General features: G+C 41.3%; 2 protein-coding genes across 4 annotated transcripts in view; one reads left to right on the forward strand and one right to left on the reverse strand.

Moving 5' to 3' along the window:
- The window catches only part of GPR137C (G protein-coupled receptor 137C), a 65,522-nt gene extending 53,581 nt beyond the window's left edge, over positions 1-11,941 (reverse strand). Inside the window, exon 1 of the mRNA XM_005899958.3 lies at positions 11,522-11,941. Within this exon, the coding sequence (XP_005900020.2) occupies positions 11,522-11,941 (420 nt within the window). The remainder of the gene's footprint in view (positions 1-11,521) is intronic.
- Positions 11,942-12,559: 618 nt separating this feature from the next.
- TXNDC16 (thioredoxin domain containing 16) overlaps positions 12,560-19,019 on the forward strand; it is a 92,928-nt gene continuing 86,468 nt past the window's right edge. Inside the window, exons 1-2 of one of the 3 annotated variants that reach the window (XM_070378493.1) lie at positions 12,574-12,639; positions 17,750-17,854. The gene's annotated coding sequence lies outside the window, so the exon portion shown is untranslated. The other 2 variants (XM_005899959.3, XM_070378494.1) reach the window with 2 other exon arrangements.

A 19,019-nucleotide genomic window follows, 5' to 3' on the forward strand; every position in this document is an offset into this window, starting at 1 on the left:
CATCTGAGATCTTTCTTCTTTTTAAATACAGATGCTTATTAGTTTAGAAATCTCTCTTAATACTGCTTTTTTGCTGTGTTTTCTTTTGTCATAACTTATTTTCTAATTTCCTTTTTGATTTCTTCTCTGACCCAGTGGTTGTTCAAGAGTATATGAATTTCCATACAGTTGTAAATTTTCTAGTTTTACTTCTGCTACTGAGTTCTAGTTTCATTCCAGTGTGGTCAGAAAAGATACTATGCATGATTTTAATCTTCTAAAATATGCTAAGGCTTGAAAAGAATGTCTATTTTGTTGCTGTTGTGCAGAATGTTCTATATATGTCTGCTAGTGCCATTTGGTCCATAGTATATTATGGACCTAACAGAAGCAGAAGATATTAAGAAGAGGTGGCAGGAATACACAGAACTGTACAAAAAAGATCTTCACGACCAAGACAATCATGATGGTGTGATCACTGACCTAGAGCCAGACATCCTGGAATGTGAAGTCAAGTGGGCCTTAGAAAGCATCACTATGAACAAAGCTAGTGGAGGTGATGGAATTCCAGTTGAGCTCTTTCAAATCCTGAAGGATGATGCTGTGAAAGTGCTGCACTCAATATGTGAGCAATTTGGAAAACTCAGCAGTAGCCACAGGACTGGAAAAGGTCAGTTTTCATTCCAATCCCAAAGAAAGGCAATGCCAAAGAATGCTCAAACTACCGCACAATTGCATGCATCTCACACACTAGTAAAGTCATGCTCAAAATTCTCCAAGCCAGGCTTCAGCAATACGTGAACCGTGAACTTCCAGTTGTTCAAGCTGGCTTTAGAAAAGGCAGAGGAACCAGAGACCAAATTGCCAACATCTGCTGGATCATCGAAAAAGCAAGAGAGTTCCAGAAAAACATCTACTTCTGCTTTATTGACTACGCCAAAGCCTTTGACTGTGTGGATCACAAGAAACTGTGGAAAATTTTGAAAGAGATGGGAATACCAGACCACCTGACCTGCCTCTTGAGAAATTTGTATGCAGGTCAGGAAGCAACAGTTAGAAATGGACATGGTAACAACAGACTGGTTCCAAATAGGAAAAGGAGTATGTCAAGGCTGTATATTGTCACCCTGCTTATTTAACTTACATGCAGAGTACATCATGAGAAATGCTGGGCTGGAAGAAGCACAAGCTGGAATCAAGATTGCCGGGAGAAATATCAATAACCTCAGATATGCAGATGACACCACCCTTATAGCAGAAAGTGAAGAGGAACTCAAAAGCCTCTTGATGAAGGTGAAAGAGGAGAGTGAAAAAGTTGGCTTAAAACTCAACATTCAGAAAACTAAGATCATGGCATCTGGTCCCATCACTTCATGGGAAATAGATGGGGAAACAGTGGAAACAGTGTCAGACTCTATTTTTGGGGGCTCCAAAACTACTGCAGATGGTGACTGCAGCCATGAAATTAAAAGACGCTTGCTCCTTGGAAGAAAAGTTATGACCAACCTAGATAGCATATTGAAAAGCAGAGACATTACTTTGCCAACAAAGGTTCGTCTAGTCAAGGCTATGGTTTTTCCAGTGGTCATGTATGGATGTGAGAGTTGGACTGTGAAGAAAGCTGAGCGCCGAAGAATTGATGCTTTTGAACTATGGTGTTGGAGAAGACTCTTGAGAGTCCCTTGGACTGCAAGGAGATCCAACCAGTCCTTTCTGAAGGACATCAGCCCTGGGATTTCTTTGGAGGGAATGATGCTGAAGCTGAAACTCCAGTACTTTGGCCACTTCATGCGAAGAGTTGACTCATTGGAAAAGACCCTGATGCTGGGAGGGATTGGGGGCAGGAGGAAAAGGGGACGACAGAGGATGAAATGGCTGGATGGCATCACTGACTCGATGGACGTGAGTCTGAGTGAGTGAGTTGGTGATGGACAGGGAGGCCTGGTGTGCTGGGATTCATGGGGTCGCAAAGAGTCAGACACAACTGAGCGACTGAACTGAACTGAACTGATGGTTCAAATGCTTGCTTTCTTTATTGATCTTTTGTCTGGATGCTTTATCCATTATAGAATGTAGAGCATTGAAGTTTCTTACAGTTATGATATTAGTGTCTTATTTCTCCTTTCAATTTTATCAATATATGTTTTATATGTTTAGGTTCTCTGGTGTTGGATGCATACTCATTCATAACTGTTACATGTTCCTGGTGGATTCACCCTTTTAGCATAATATAATGTCCTTCTTCAGTTTTTGACTTGAAGCCTATTTTGTCTAACTAAAGTAACACCTACATTCTTTGGTTATTATTTTTATAGTTTCTTTTTCCATCCTTTTACTTTCACTCTATGTGTGTCCTTAAGTTGAAAGTGAATTTCTTACATATAGCATATTGTTGGGTCTTTCATTTTCTTAGTTCATTCAGCAACTCTTATGTCCTTTGACTTCAGAGTTTAATTTACGTTTAAAGTACTATTAAAAAAAATTATTTATATTGCCATTTTGTTGATGTTTTCCTATTAGTCTTATACCTCTTTGGTCTGTTATTTCTCTCTTGCTGTCTTCCTGTTTTGTTCATTTTTGGTATTAATACATGTTGTTTTCTTTTCCCTTTTAATTTTGTGTAACTTCTATAGCATATGTGTGAGTGCTTACCTTAAGGCTTACAAAAATATCCTACATAAAAGTCTATTTAAAGCTGATAACTTAAATTCAATTGCATACAAACTCTATACTTAAACTTCTGCCCACACTCCAACCTTTTAGTGTCATCATTTATATCTGTTTATCTTGTGTATCTTTTAATATCTTTAATAGTCTTTATTTTTATATTTTTCTTACCTTTTATACCAGAATTATTTACCCACCACCATTATAGTAATACAATTTCTGTACCTGTCTGTATATTTGTCTTTATCAATGAGTTTCATACTTATGCTATTGTGTTACTTTTTAGCATCATTTTCAACCTGAAGAGTTTGCTTTAGCATTTCCTATAAGACAAGTCTAGTAGTGAACTCTTTTAGCTTTTGCTTATCTGGGAAAATCATTCTCCATTTTTTTGAAGGATAATTTTGCAGAGTATGTTATTCTTGCTTGGCAGTCCCGTGTCTGCCACCCCCTTTTATCCCTATCCTGCTTGTTTTCTGACCTGTGAAATTTCTGCTGAAAAATCTCTCATAGCCTTATAGGGGTTCCCTTGTATGTGACAAGTTTTTTCCTTCTCTGCTTTCCAAATTCAAAGGTCTTTGACTTCTGATAATTTGATTATAACATGTCTTGAAGTGTGTGCATTTCTTTATATTCTTTTGACTTCTTGAATCTGGATGTCTATTTTCTCCTCCACTTTTGGGAAGTTTTCAGTCATCATTACTACTGAATAACCTTTCTAGTATTTTCTTTTCTGTCTGGGATTCAATGTGTATATTGGTTTAATGCTGTACCAGTAAGTCCCTTTAGCTTTGTTTATTCCTTTTTCTTTTTCTGACTGAATTATTTCCAACGATTTGTCTTCAGATTCATTGATCCTTTCTCTTGTTTTATTATCCAATCTGTTGACGAACCACTGAATTTTTCACTTTAGTTTTCATGTTTTCAGCTCCAGGATTTATATTTTGTACTTTTTAATATATACATATATATACATTTTTGTTCACACTGCGTGGATTGTGGAATTATAGTTCCCTGACCAGTGATTGAACTTGTGCCCCTTGCAGTGGAAGTGTGAAGTCCTATAACTGGATGATCAGAAATTGCCTTAATATTTTCTATCTCTTTTGAAATTCTGCTTTGTTGAGATTGTTCATGCTTTGGTCTGTCGCCTGTGGTTAGCATCTTTATGACAGTCATTTTGAATTTTCTGTCAGGCAAATTATATAGCTCTGTTTCATTGGGGTTTCTGGATATTTATTTTGTTTGAAACATCTTTGATTCATTTTCCTCAGCCTCAACTCTCTACATTAGTGTCTGTGCATTATACAAAATAGGTATCTCCCCCAATCTTCACGGACTGGCCATGAACAGCAGAATACTGTCATCAACCAACTTTTTCAGAGACTCTGGGGGCCTCGACCAACTCTTTCCCTCCTCAGGGAGTAGCAGGAAGTTGTTGCCCAGGTTTCTTCACTCTCTGCTGAGAAGTAGGGGAGCTACGCTGTTTGCCAGTTGAAGGTGCTGTCCCCATTCTCCTCCAGGCAGTTAAACTGTATTGGACACCTCAGACTTCCAAGACTGGTAAGATAGAAGGTCTCACCTCTGGAGAGCACCCTACAAAACACTGGGGTGCTCGACATATGACCTAACCCCTTCCTTTGGGAGAAGCTCAGAGCTGGGAGGTCTCGTCCCAATTGTATGGCACTGTGCTGGGGTCAGGGACTCTAATGTGAGTCTGTCCCAAACCTCCTTACTGGTTTTGATGATTTTTGTTTTGTGTTCACCTGCTATACAGGAGACTTTCGATTAGTTTCTGGATTTCTCACACAGGCAATTTGTGAATTGTTGCTGAATTGGTATGTTTGTAGGGAGCTGGAGGGTCCATCACTATCTTGCTGATGTCATCCCAACATGGCTTCTATTTTTTCCTGTTGTTGACAGTGTTACTGTGAGCAGAATTTTAGGTTAGCGGTTATTTTCTCTCAGCAATTTTAAGATGTTTCACCATCTTCTGGATTCCTTAGTTGTTAATGAAACACCAAAACAAACTAATTTTCATTCTTTTTTTTGTAATATCTGTATCGAGTTGTTTTAAACACAGTTTGTCTTTGGTATTTTGAGATATTACTCTTTGTTCATTTTCCTTTAATCTGTCTTAGGATTTTTTTGGCTCTCTGAATTTAAAATTTAGCATCTTTCATAAATTTGGGCAAATTCTAAGTCATTATTTTTTAAAGTAATTTCTCTAAAATTCCAATACATTGTACCTGTTCATTATATATTAATTCTTTAATCTCTGTTCTTATTTTCCATCTTTTATTTCTCTGAGATATATTTTGGGTGATTTATTCCTCATATCTTTCAGTTTAATGATTTCTTTTTAGCTTTTTAATTTGTTCAGTTCATTTCAGTTTGTAATTTTAAATTTTTTTCATTAAAAAATGATTTCCCAAATGTGCCTAGTTAATTTACATTATTTATTTATCATGTATCAATAGTGTTACTTTATTAAATCAAATAAATAGACATTTTATACTATCTGTTTGATAATTCTGACATCTTCAATCTCTGAAAGGAAGAGTCCTCAGAGTGATTTTTCATTTTGAGCTCATGTTCCTTTGAATTTTGTCAGAATTCTCAGTTTATAGTATACTTCTCAACAGATTATTTGGATTTGCTCCCTCCAGGTGCTTGAGGTTACCACCAAGTCATGGTAACATTAAACTACATTTTTCCAGTTGAGCTTTTTCCTCCTCTAAAATCAAAGAAGTGTGATTTCAGGCTTCAAACCTGTGTGAGAATAAGCTTGCTATGCATTTTCAGAGAAGACATTTTTCCTCAATTTGTATCTCCTTCACCCAGAGCCATGGCAGAGACAGGCACAAATTCCACCACCAACCTCTAAGAACCTTTCTTTCTCCCTAATTCATTTACTTAAGATGTGTATTTCAAGAACTCTGGCATTAAACTGGAGGGGATGAGTGCTCTGATTAGATCTCACCACAAGGTATTGCCTCCAATGTCACCTCTTCATACCAAGGTGTTGTCACCCCAAGACATTGAAATTCAGGATTTAGGTTAGCAGGAAGCAGCAAGCAACCACCCCCAAAACCCAAGACAAACATCTGTGTGGTACTTTACAATTTCATATTCACTTCTTTCTTTGTGGCTTCTTGTCTCTGAAGAACTTCCTCACTTACAAACTCAATCATTCACTGAAAGGGATTAAATACTCTCTGCAGCATTTTAAGACATTTCTCTGAGTCTTTGTTCAGCCAGATGGGCCTGGTTTCTACTTCTATAAACTAGGAGGTGAGGGTCATAAGCTGAGTAAGGAGGAGGAAAAAAGTTTGCTGAAGAGTGGAAAAGGTTTGAAATGGTGGGAAATGGGAAAGCAAGACAAACAGTGAACACTAAATAATAAGCAGTATAAATGGTATTCAGAAAAGTTCATAGGCAGGAGACCACTTGACAAGACTTTATAGATCATGGGCTATACAGTAGTCTCATTTCTAATACATATTAGACGTAAAACCTTGGACAAATCCCACTGTTTATACCTACCTATTTCATAGGGATTGTGAAGATGTGACATGCTTTGAAAACACTAAATCACATAGAACGTAAGACATTGTAATCATGTTTTTGCCATAGAAATGTATCTCAAACTCTTGCTTTACAGATGATCTCAAGAAGGATAGAATCAAGTTAATGGATAGAACAGTTTAGTAGATTTGCATAAAAACAGTTTATAATCACAGTTATGGATAAAAATCTAACACTGAGAAAAGTATAGTTTCCAGTAGATAGTAACTGACTCATGAGGTGAGACTTAATTTGTTTTGCAGGCTTTTCTGTTTAATAGAATTTGTTGAAACCAAATTAGCAAAGCCCTAATTATTATGGGCCATTTGCCATGCTATAAAAATAGTTTTGCTAAGTAAAACTCTAATATATTAAAGCAACTTCATCAGTAAGATTTTACCTGTAGTAATCAGAAGTAACTAATTGAACCAAGAAAATCTAAGAGAATCTTAGCATTCATATCATAGGCAATGTTTTAGGCACAAAATATAAAGATCCCAGAAAGTACACAAATAATTTACCTCATATATTCATCAAAATTAACTCTCAAATTTTAGATGGTTAAATATTTTCAAGATTTTGGTCTTTTCAAGATTGTCATCCAAAAATATATTCACTATTGTTCTATGAGTTTAAAATATGATAAAGTAACTTCTTATCCTTAGGGAGTTTCTATTTTAGGTGATAAAAGTACTTTTGTGAGAAATCATAGACCATTATAACAAAATGAAAGTACCTGTTAAGTTGAACTCCATCATGTTCTCTGACATTCCATCAATATTTGGAAGAATATATCGAATGTCAGGGACAATGACAGCAGCCATGTATGTAAGAGTTAAGATTCTGAATTTAATTTTCCTAGCTGTACTGGCATTGTGATTTAGTAACTGCATTTTATTGTGATTAAGCAACTGGCACTCATGTTACAAAACTGCAAGAAAAAATGTCAATATGGGTCATGGAGGTGAACTCATTGATTTTGGCATGCATCAACAACACTGCAAAGATACTATCAACTCTCATTTTAAGTCCTTTTACTTGTTCCAATGGTAGGTAGCATGTTTAATAGAATAATTTGTTTTAAAGACTGAACCCTTCTCTGGTAAAAGCATAGGAGTGTGAACTTTTCTTTGGTAAAGTACATATTTTATTAATCATGCTGGAAAAAGTTCAATAGGTGCTTTAAACTTAGTGCATAGGTTTATTATTTTTTTCCAACTATTTGTTCTAGGAGGTAAGTATGTAAATCTAATGATTTCAGAAAGGGCTACCTCCCCCTACCTGAATTCCATTCAAGTATGGTAAAGAAAAGAAAGAGTGGTTTAGGCAGTCTTAACTTTTTGAAAACTTATTTTTAGAATAATTACCACAATGTATTCGAAGTAGTAATGGTTGTTTTACAAACCTTATTTTTATACTGCTCTATGGTTCTTTGTAACTAAGTCTTTAAGTTAGAATTTAATTTTAAACTACTACTATATGTTTTTAATTAGTGAGAAGTGGATACAACAAATACTTAAAAGAAGTCAAAAGTAAAATGAAACTGGCATTTAATAGACAGCCTGGGTAATCAAGAAGCACAACTATTTAAAACAGATATAAGGGTCTCTTGGTTAAAAAAAAAAGTCAAATGTTAAGTTTTATATTTGTCACCATGTAGATTTTCCCTACCACTCAGCTGTAATACAAAGAACTCATTGGGAAAGCCTTATTCGTTCAGAGTGATCAATAGTTCTTCCAATTACTTGGAATTGATATCAAAAATTTGAATTAAAAAACTGAACATGTAAATTGCTTGTATGTAAAAAAAAAAAAACAAAAAACTGGACGTGGAACAACGGACTGATTCCAAATTGGGAAAGGAATACTCCAGTGTGGTATACTGTCACCTTGCTTATTGAACTTATATGCAGAGTACATTATGCGAAATGCTGGGCTGGAGAAGCACAAGCTGGAATCCAGATTGCAGGGAGAAATATCAATAACCTTAGATATGCAGATGACACCACCCTTATGGCAGAAAGTGAAGAAGAACTAAAGAGCCTCTTGATGAAAGTGAAAGAGGAGAGTGAAAAAGTGGGCTTAAAACTCAACATTCAAAAAACGAAGATCATGGCATCTGGTCCCATCACTTCATGGGAAATAGATGGGGAAACAATGGAAACAGTGAGAGACTTTATTGTGGGGAGCTCCAAAATCACTGCAGATGGTGACTGCAGCCATGAAATTAAAAGACGCTTACTCCTTGGAAGAAAAGCTATGACAAACCTAGACAGCATATTAAAAAACAGAGACATTACTTTACCGACAAACGTTGTCTAGTCAAAGCTATGGTTTTTCCAGTAGTCATGTATGGATGTGAGAGCTATACTATAAAGAAAGCTGAGTGCTGAAGAATTGATGCTTTTGAACTGTGGTGTTGGAGAAGACTCTTGAGAGTCCCTTGGACTGCAAAAAGATCAAAATTGTCAATCCTAAAGGAAGTCAGTCCTGAATATTCACTGGAAGGACTCAAGCTGAAGTTCCAATACTTTGGCCACCTGATGCGAAGAGCTGACACACTGGAAAAGACCCTGATGCTGGGAAAGATTGGAGAAGAGGAGAAGGGAATGACAGAGGATGAAATGGTTGGATGGCATCACTGACTCGATGGACATGAGTTTGAGCAAGCTCTGGGAGTTGGTGATGGACAGGGAAGCCTGGTGTGCTGCAGTCCATGGGGTCTCAAAGAGTCAGACACAACTGAGTGACTGAACTGAACTGTTTTAAACAGATTCCTTTGTATTTTTTCTATTGAATATAGAAATGATTTCTGGTTAAAAATGTCTCTTTTTAAACAGGTAAAAATATGTTCTTTTAAGTATAGTTATGTGTCTTAAAATCGTTCGTTTTATAAAAAGACTAGGATAGACAAATAATTTACACTCTTTCTAGGAGACACTCCAAAAGGAAAAAAACTTTAGCCCAGCTTCTTTCCAAATTATGTTTTCTAGGATAATAGAACCTTACTGTGTTTTAAAAAGTACATGACACAAATAAGATATCCATTTAATAGGAAGACTTTTAGACATTTAAATATCTTCCTCACTAGCTTGGAATAACAGCAATCAAAAGTCTGAAAATCCAATCTGGATATTGTGTAGTTTACACTGTAGAAGTATATTTCAGAATTTCAAGCTTAAATATAGATGCTTTTTCCCTATGGTGATAATGTTTAGTCAATTTGTGTTTACCTTAGGGTGAGAGGTATGACTGGGAAAAGGCACAAGGGGACCTCCAGGGCACTGAAAATGATGCATATCTTATTCTGGGTGGTGGTAACATGAGTGTGTGCATATGTAAAATTTCATGTACCTGTGTACTTTATGTACTTTATGATATATGTTATATTTCAAGAAAAAGTAAAAAGGGTGTTTAGCTACTTATGAAATGCCCAACTGTTTTACAATGCCTCATTAATATGACTTTGTTAGTCAAAATGGTATCAGATCAGATCAGATCAGATCAGTCGCTCAGTCGTGTCTGACTCTTTGCGACCCCATGAATCGCAGCACGCCAGGCCTCCCTGTCCATCACCAACTCCCGGAGTTCACTGAGACTCACGTCCATCAAGTCAGTGATCCCATCCAGCCATCTCATCCTCAGTGGTATAAGGAAAAAACAAATTATCTGATATGCATGGCTTAAGGACTGCTAATCATGCTTAGGCAAACTATATCTGAAGCTAGAGCAAAGTTTTAGTGATGAGATGTGCTGGTAGTATATCAGAAATTGCCAGGAAGAATACAGTGTATCAGCTTAACTATAAAGGACTGAAGTACTGTAACAGTTTAAGCAACAACCAGAAGATCAGAACATCTGCAAATAAATGATGTGACTATGGCATGTTTATTTGATTTATTAACCCATACTTTTTATTTCTGCTTACTGTTTGGGTTTTTGTCACTGTATTGTTTGTATTTCCAAATGATTGGGAATTCTGTTACATATTCTAAACTGTTGTTTTTAGTGTGGTAAAAAGGTGAATTTATGATTGTGCTTTTAAAATTATGCATTCAACTTCATAGCTATTACTGGAGAAGAGTTGGTTTACGCAGGAAATACAAACACACAATCTGCCTCAAATGATTTTTACTTTTGCTCAGAACCATGTAAATTCTCATCACCTCCAAAAGCCTTTGAGAGGATTAGCTGCATAGACCAATATTGTTCTATATTAGTCAGTATTAAGCATATGATGTCACCTTGTTTCCTCCCCTCCTTAAGCTTTTTTTTTTTTTTTTTTTGCGGGGGGGAGGGGAGTGGGTTTTTTTGTGTGTGTGTGTGTGTGTGGTAATTTTCAAAATTCCGTGGCTTAAATACCACTAGCTGGCACACATGATTGATAAACTTACACTCTCAAACCTGTTTGAAATGGGTCAAATACCTAAGTGCTGCAGAACAATGCAAACCAACCAGCAATTCCTCATAAAAGAGAAAGGGGGTGTGATTAGGTGCCAGCTATTAAGCAAGTTATTGCAAAAACAGTTTGGTGGTTTGTTTCTGCAATAGGCGCAGGTTGAACTAGTATTTTCTCTTAATTAGCTGGAAAAAATAAAAAAGACTAGGCTTTAGGAGGTAGAATAAATAGTCGAGGCATGAAGCCACTGGGGCAAACACACTCGGGGCTTTACGGAGGTCTTTATACTGACCCTCGGGATTGGTTAGTGATTATTAACCCCGCCGGGGAACTATCGAACGAAATCTGTGTGAGGCTTATCGAGCGCCGGGTAAGGAGATGCAGGAGGGAATATAAGCTTCTAATAAAAGAAACGCAGTAACAATAGCAGAGGAACAGCTCTGCCTGGTGACGTAATGGCTGGCAGCAGTCCAGCTTCAGCAGAGCTGCTGCTACCTCAGCATCCAACCTCTCTCAACAGAGTCCAGCTTCGGCAGAGCTACCCCGGCTGCTACTTCTTGCGATGCCACTTTGTCGGTGCCACCGACACCTTCGCGTACAAGGGCCAGGACGCCAAACAAAGGCTGGTCCTGCTGTTTCAAGTTGTCTGAACATACACTCTCACTCACCACCAGCCCTCCCCTCGCCGACTCCCCAAGCCCCTCAGTAGTCGAGTCAATCGGCTGCTTAAGTTTAGGGCCAGAAACCTGGCGCACACTCCAGGCGTGCCTCAGTTTCCCCGGGCTGCTCTCGGATTCGCTTCTCCCGGTCCGCACCCCACCCCCCAACCCGCCACCGATCCTCAGCCCGAGTGAAACGCGGCGGCCCCACTCTCCCGCCCGGCCCCGCGTGCCGGTCCTCCCGCCTTACCTCCGCCAGGTAGAGGTTGAGGAGACAGAGCGTGGAGAACTGGAGACAGGAGGGGAAGCAGTAGAGCAGCCAGTGGGGGAAGAAGTGCAGGTGAGCGGGCGGCCGGAGCAGGGGCAAGGAGCCGCTGAGCGAGAAGGCGGCTGAGAAGAGGGTGGTCCTGAGCGCTGCCCACAGGAGACAGAGGAAGAGACAGAGGCTCTGGTAACTCAGCCGCCGCTCGCGGTACAGGAGCAGCCGCCACAGCTGCAGGTAGGCAAAGGCGAAGAGCGCGGCGTAGAGCAGGGCGTGCAGGATGCTCAGCGCCAACTGCACCGAGCCAGGCACCGCGGCGCCTGAGGCGGCAGCGACTGCGTCTCCGCCGCCCCCGCCGGGCGTCGAGGGCTCGCGGCCGGCCGCGGGACCCGGCACGGACACCCTCATGAGGGGGCTGGGGCGGGCGAAAGAGCGCGGGAAGGAAGGGGCCGGACTCGGAGCCGCCGTCGAGGGGGAGAAGGATGTCCCTCTGACCCCCCACCCACCCCAACCTCCAACCCCAGGAAGCGCCGTGACAGGACCCAGAGCCCCGCGGAGAACAGCCGCGGCTCCTCGGATCCCGCCTCCTCTCCCCGGCCCCCCACCCCCGGGGGTCTCGGCTCCTCCTGCTCCGGCTCGGCTCGGTAGATGCAAAAAACAACTCTCGGCTGGAGACAATCAGCTGAGAAACCCGAGCATTTGAGGCGCTCGCTCCGCACCTTGGGCTCCAGCCGATTGGCCCAGGAGGGCACGCCCCCTGGGCGCCGCGCTCGGAAGACCACAGGCCACAGGACCCGTCGCTCAGGGACCCCACGATCTCATTGGCCGCTCGCTTTCCCCGCCTGCTCCCTCCCCTTCATTCCCTAACCACGCTGCCGATTGGCCCAACTACTGTACGGCCTACTCGCGCTGGCGGGCGGACTAGACGTCGCCTGTCACTGGGGTGGCTCTTGCCCGCCCCCTGCGCTTACCATTGGCTGGAAAGGCCGCACGTAAGGCCCACGAGGACAAGGAGGAGCCTCGTGGGTTGTTTTTTGCCCAGCCGTCCGACTCAGATGAGCGGTGCAGGCTGCTGCTGCGGAGGCGGGAGGAGAGTGAGCTCGCAGGTAGGGGGAGCGGTTCGCGGTTACTGGGCAGGCAAAGCACGGCCCCGCCTTCTGGGTCTCATCCTTCACGTGGAGGGAACTGTCGGTCCGCAGTCCAGATCCCAGCCGGCAAGTCTTGTCCTCAGGTCTCGGGTACGTAGGTGGCAGCGCGGGTACTGGAGACCAGGGCTATGGTATCTGCAAGCAGGGATGCTTGCCGGCATTCGGACCTGGTGGGTCTACCTCAGCAACGACCGCACCACCCGGCTGTGGAGTTTGGCTTAAATAGGGTCTCACCTGGATGCTTCTGTTTAGTTTTCTTCTTTTTCCCTAGCGTGAGCGCCCATAAAAAGTGAGCCTTTTGTGGGGAGGAATGAGGCGAAGGCTGAACGGAAGGTCTAAGAGATCTTTCCCTCCCTCAGGACATGTTCCAGAAGAGAGTGGAATGGGATAGGAAAGAGAGTGGAAAGAGAATGGGATGGGTATGGAAGCCGTCTCTGAGTAGGGAGAAAGTGGGCATTTAAAACTTAGAATTTGGAAAGATGCTGTGAGCGTTAGGCAAAACGAGAGAATCAGAATTTTAAGTATTTGATGGATGTCTGGAGAGGAAAAGGGGAATAGTCTGTGCTTTTTAAATTCCAGATGTATTCCTTCAAAGACCGGACCTGTGTGTGGGTGGATAGTTGCGCTGTATCTAGGGCTCAGACATAAGGAAACAAAATGCTATATTATGTTACTTAATGCTGTAAATAAATGAGGAGTAAATAGATCTTCCCACATATAGTGGACTGACATATGTTTTGACTTGGGGGGAGGGGAGTTATTTGGTAACAAAATGAGCAAAGTAGTGCAAAATGATGAGAGAATCATTTGTGTTCCCCTTAGGATGGGTGGCGCATTGTTATTTAAGTATCCCTGTGAAAGACACTGCTACATTTATTTGTGTAGCTAAGACTCGGCCTTTCCTAACTCACCATCCTAAGAAGCGTGTTGCTGCCTTCTTTCCTAGCTAAGAGATTCACAGAGAAGGTTAAAGTCTCCAGATTGTGGGACAGTAGTTTAACCAGGCACCACATGTTGGTGTGTTCTGGGTTCTGTATAGGGTGTGCTGACAAACTGATGGATGTTGAGGTCTGGTACTGTTCTGTGAAGATCCCTCAGATGAAACACTCAGCTGAGCAGGTTGTGCCGTGCAGCCAGCCTACAGTAGGGCAAACTTGGAGCGAGAAGTTCACAGGCCTAATCCAACATCAGTGCTCTACAGAAGGATCTTGATTTGTTTGTTTGTTTGCAGCTTAAGGCATTTGCCTCATGTATTCATAAAGAATGTGGTTAGGCCAGTACACTGATTTGAAAGGGTTCAGAGAGCTCCTCGCCCCAGTGAACTAACTGATTGCAGTTATGTGCTTCAGTTCAGTTCAGTCCCTCAGTCGTGTCCGACTCTTTGTGACCCCATGAATTGCAGCACGCCAGGCCTCCCTGTCCATCACCAACTCCTGGAGTTCACTCAGACTCACATCCATCAGTCGGTGATGCCATCCAGCCATCTCATCCTCTGTCGGTCCCCTTCTCCTCCTGCCCCCAATCCCTCCCAGCATCAGAGTCTTTTCCAATGAGTCAACTCTTCGCATGAAGTGGCCAAAGTACTGGAGTTTCAGCTTTAGCATCAGTCCTTCCAAAGAACACCCAGGGCTGATCTCCTTCAGAATGGACTGGTTGGATCTCCTTGCAGTCCAAGGGACTCTCAAGAGTCTTCTCCAACAGCACAGTTCAAAAGCATCAATTCTTTGGCACTCAGCTTTCTTCACAGTCCAACTCTCACATCCATACATGACCACTGGAAAAACCATAGCCCTGACTAGACAGACCTTTGTTGGCAGAGTAATGTCTCTGCTTTTGAATATGCTGTCTAGATTAGTCATAACTTTCCTTCCAAGGAGTAAGCGTCTTTTAATTTCATGGCTGCAATCACCATCTGCAGTGCTTTTGGAGCCCAAAAAAATAAAGTCTGATACTGTTTCCACTGTTTCCCCATCTATTTCCCATGAAGTGATGGGACCGGATGCCATGATCTTCATTTTCTGAATGTTGAGCTTTAAGCCAACTTTTTCACTCTCCTCTTTCACTTTCATCAAGAGGCTTTTGAGTTCCTCTTCACTTTCTGCCGTAAGGGTGGTATCATCTGCATATCTGAGGTTATTGATATTTCTCCCGGCAATCTTGATTCCAGCTTGTGTTTCTTCCAGCCCAGCGTTTCTCATGATGTTCTCTGCATATAAGTTAAATAAGCAGGGTGACAATATACAGCCTTGACGTACTCCTTTTCCTATTTGGAACCAGTCTGTTGCACATCAATTAAGCATGGATTCAGAGTTATGTGCTTTTAGGCACTTGCCAAAATCAGGAAACCCACTTATTTTCTGGCATGTTTTATTTTTGTATGTTTTATAATCAATGAATCAGGTCATGAATAGATTTTCTCCATGAAGGGGTTTTTCTCTTTTCCCCAAATTCTCTACTCAAAGTGAGAGTAAACCACACATGGGCTTCCCAGGGGGCTCAGTGGTAGAGAGTCTGCCTGCCAGTGCTATAGAAACAGGAGACACAAGTTTGATCACTGAGTCAGGAAGATCCCCAGGAGAAGGGAATGGCAACCCACTCCAGTATTCTTGTCTGGAGAATTCCTTGGATAGAGAAGCCTGGCAGGCTACAGTCCATGGGGTTGCAAAGAGTTGGACACAACTGAGTAAACACACACACACACGTGTTTCACATCTTTGCTTGTGAGGGTTTTTTTTTTTTATTTCAGAGTCATAGGAAATCGGGATAGTTACCTTTTTCTCCTTCCTTTTTGGGGCCATGTATATGGGGAGGTGTAGATAGAAGATTTGCCTCACTCCCTCAGGGAAACTCTGTAAGTGGAGATGTGTTGACTCCTTTTATTGCCTCCTTTGGGTCATAAATGATAAACTGTGAGATTTATCATTTATGAGATCTAATCAGCATTTTATTGGAGGCTGGTTCAGTGAACAGGTTCTGTTCTCCAATAGCAGTGTTAAACTGTAAGTAAGCTAATTTTTGACAGGATGTTCTTACAGGAACTTTGCAAGTATTATTATATGCCCCATTTGTTGCAGAATATGAAGTGTGGCTTTTCCCAGAGAATGATGCCTGCAGATCTTTGTTTAATGTTTAGAGTTGCTGATTTCCTCTTTCTCAAAAGGGGAAACCATTAGTTTTATGTTTAATGATAAGGGAAATTTAGGCTTTTACAGAAGAAACTAACCAAGGGTCTTCTAGAAAAGCTTGTGCCTGGAAAACCTAAAATATGGAATGTGTCCCTGATGCACAATGGTTGAATACTGTTGTTTCGGGAGAGGAGATTAGCACAGTGGTCTTTGAAAGCAGAACTGTTTGCCAAGTGTTATATATGGGACCCAGTTCCCCAATGAGATTGCTCCAACTGAAAAGGGCCATCAGCTGCTCCATCTGCACAGAAGGGCAAATCCTTGTCTACACCTCTCACTAACAGGAGTATCAGTGTTTTTCTCCTGAGGTACTTCCTCCTCCTTTCTCAGAATTCTGGTGCTGAGCAAAACAAACTTTTGTTGCCGTTAACATTTTATTTACAAGCTTTAGCCCTTTTTGTACTAAACCTTCATGCATCCTTTCTTACAGTGTTTGTCAGCCTCTTGTATTTGTCCTTGGTTAAATGTCACATACTTTTTCCCAACTTTTAAATGACCTGTGCATGCATACTTGTTTAGAGTTTAGGGATGAGGCAGAAGTTACATCTTACATACTAACTCTGATTATTCATCCAGGAGCATCGTGTTGAACTGAGGGCTCTTTCCAGATCCAAAGGCTAAGAGTCGCACTTAGTGGGGAGGTGTCTGTGTGTAGTATTGGCAAATATTTGCGTATGAGTTCATTTTCTTTTCATATTGGCACTGGTTGTGGTAATAGTCAGTTGCATTGTAGAGTCATCTTCCCTTTTAAAATCTTCCTAACTTGAAATTGGGTCAACTTCTTGTGAATTCTTTGAAATATATTCCTTTAAGATCTAGGATATGTTTTTATGTTTAAGTCACTCTCTTCTTAGCTGTCACTAAAACAAATAGGGCTAGGTTGGGTTATAGTGTAATAACAACCCTAAATCTTTAGAAGTTTAAAACAAGATGTTTATTTTATGTTAACACTAGTAGGCTGGGAGCCTTGTCCCATGTTGCCCTCCCTCTTCCTGAGACTTGGTTTAACAGTTGAGTGTTTCCAATCATCGTGGCAGAGATAAAGTGTATCATGACACATACACATTGACTTTTAAAAGCTTTTGGAAGTTACATATGATACTTTGCACATTTCATTGGCCAAATCAAGTCATGGCCATATGTAACTCAGGGAAGTGGGGAAGTGGAATTTTAACACGTGTAGAGACCTAGAAACATTTGGACACTCTACCATTTTTGTGAGTAGATATTGTCCTTCCTATATGTACTTCAAAGAATCCACCTGCCAATGCAGGAGACGTGGGTTCAATCCCTGGGTCAGGAAGATTCCCTGGAGAAGGAAGTGGCAACCTACTCCAGTCTTCTTTCCTAGGAAGTCCCATGGATAGAGGAGCCTGGCAGGCTACAGTCTATGGGGTCCCAAAGAGTCAAGCACGACTTAGTGACTAAACAACAACTATATTCTTCTTCCTATATGTACTTCATCCTTGGCTCTTCCATGTGGAGATAACCCCTAACTCCCGTTCAGTCACTGTGTCATGCTCAAAGTCTGGGATCTCTGAGTAATGCTTAGTAGCCATGATCTCTGGACTTCATAAGTTATCCGTTTCCCTTACACTGTTGAATTCATAGAGTAGTTGTAGGGACATATAACTACAATACGTGTTCTTACTAATAATATTTGAAGAGAAGAATGGAAGACATAAACCAGACACTGAACTGTAGTGGTTTTGGAACCTTGCTGGACAGATATTGCTAGGGCTCAAAGTATAAGAAAAATGAAATAAAAAAGCATATCAAATGACTAGTTAACATTTGATTAGCCCACAGATTTACTTTGTGAAATTGCTATAAAAGCTGCTAAACATTTATAGTCAATTTCTGTGTTTTTCTCATTACTATAGACCAGTGCTGCTGCTGCTGCTGCTAAGTCGCTTCAGTCGTGTCCGACTCTGTGTGACCCCATAGACGGCAGCCCACCAGGCTCCGCCATCCCTGGGATTCTCCAGGCAAGAACACTGGAGTGGGTTGCCATTTCCTTCTCCAGTGCATAAAAGTGAAAAGTGAAAGTGAAGTCTCTCAGTCGCGTCTGACTCTTCGCAACCCCATGGACTGCAGCCTATCAGGCTCCTCTGTCCATGGGATTTTCCAGGCAAGAGTACTGGAGTAGGGTGCCATTGCCTTCTCCTGTAGACCAGTGACAAACAGTTAATATTCTAGCACATGCCCTGGAGCATAGTTCTTTATGGTCCTTGGCTTTGGCTTGCAAGAGGTCCTTTGATTTTTATCATCTTTGGCCACATCTGAAGTTGGACTTTGGAGAATATGGTTTTTTTCTGTGGCTGAGCAGTTTTGTTAGTGTTTCCTGACCCTGCAAAGGTGGGGACTTAGGAATTGTTTTAAGTTTTGAACAGCTAGACTTTTAGATGGTGGTGCTTCTTTGAGTACCTTTCTTTTATTTCCTTGTTAAACGTAATCAACAGCAACTATCACATGCTACTCATCTTCTGTCTTGCAGCCATAAATAAGTTCTTTAGCCACATGAACCTAACTACATGCTCATAAATTCATTAGGTACTTCTCATTTCCAAATTATTGTAGTGACAGTTATATCAAATGTTTTGTTATTCCTTAACACAAATCATTTGTTGAGGTCCTGTCTCTGTGTTTCCTCGAAGAGAAAGAGTTTCCATGAGTAGTCTCAGAACAGTTTCCTGCTGCTTGGCCCCTGAGCCTATGTGTGGGGTTCTTGTTAAGGCAGCACCTCACTTGTGATTTATATACTGGTGAAGATAAACTAGATTATGCTGCAGTAATCCACCCCCTGCCACACCAGGCTCAGTGGTTTAAGACAACAAACCTATGTTATTTCTTCCTATGTCATATATTCATTGCATACCACCTGGGGGTTCTCTGGGCTGCACCCCATCTGGGACCTATGCTGACACACAGCCACCATCTGAGTGTTTTCAGTGACTGTGACGGAAGAAAAGAAAGCCAGGCACGTTGCACAGTAGCTGTTAAACTGTTGTGTGAGACAACCTTATGTGCTTATAGTGTTGAAAAAGCAAGGTATATGGGGTTTCAGTTTATCAGCTCTATTGTAAATTGAGAACTAAATTGTTTCTCATTATCCCTGAAATGTTAAATTGAAGAGTAAATGGTCTTCATGAC

The sequence above is a fragment of the Bos mutus genome, chromosome 10, assembly GCF_027580195.1.
Source record: "Bos mutus isolate GX-2022 chromosome 10, NWIPB_WYAK_1.1, whole genome shotgun sequence".
Classification (NCBI taxonomy): domain Eukaryota; kingdom Metazoa; phylum Chordata; class Mammalia; order Artiodactyla; family Bovidae; genus Bos; species Bos mutus.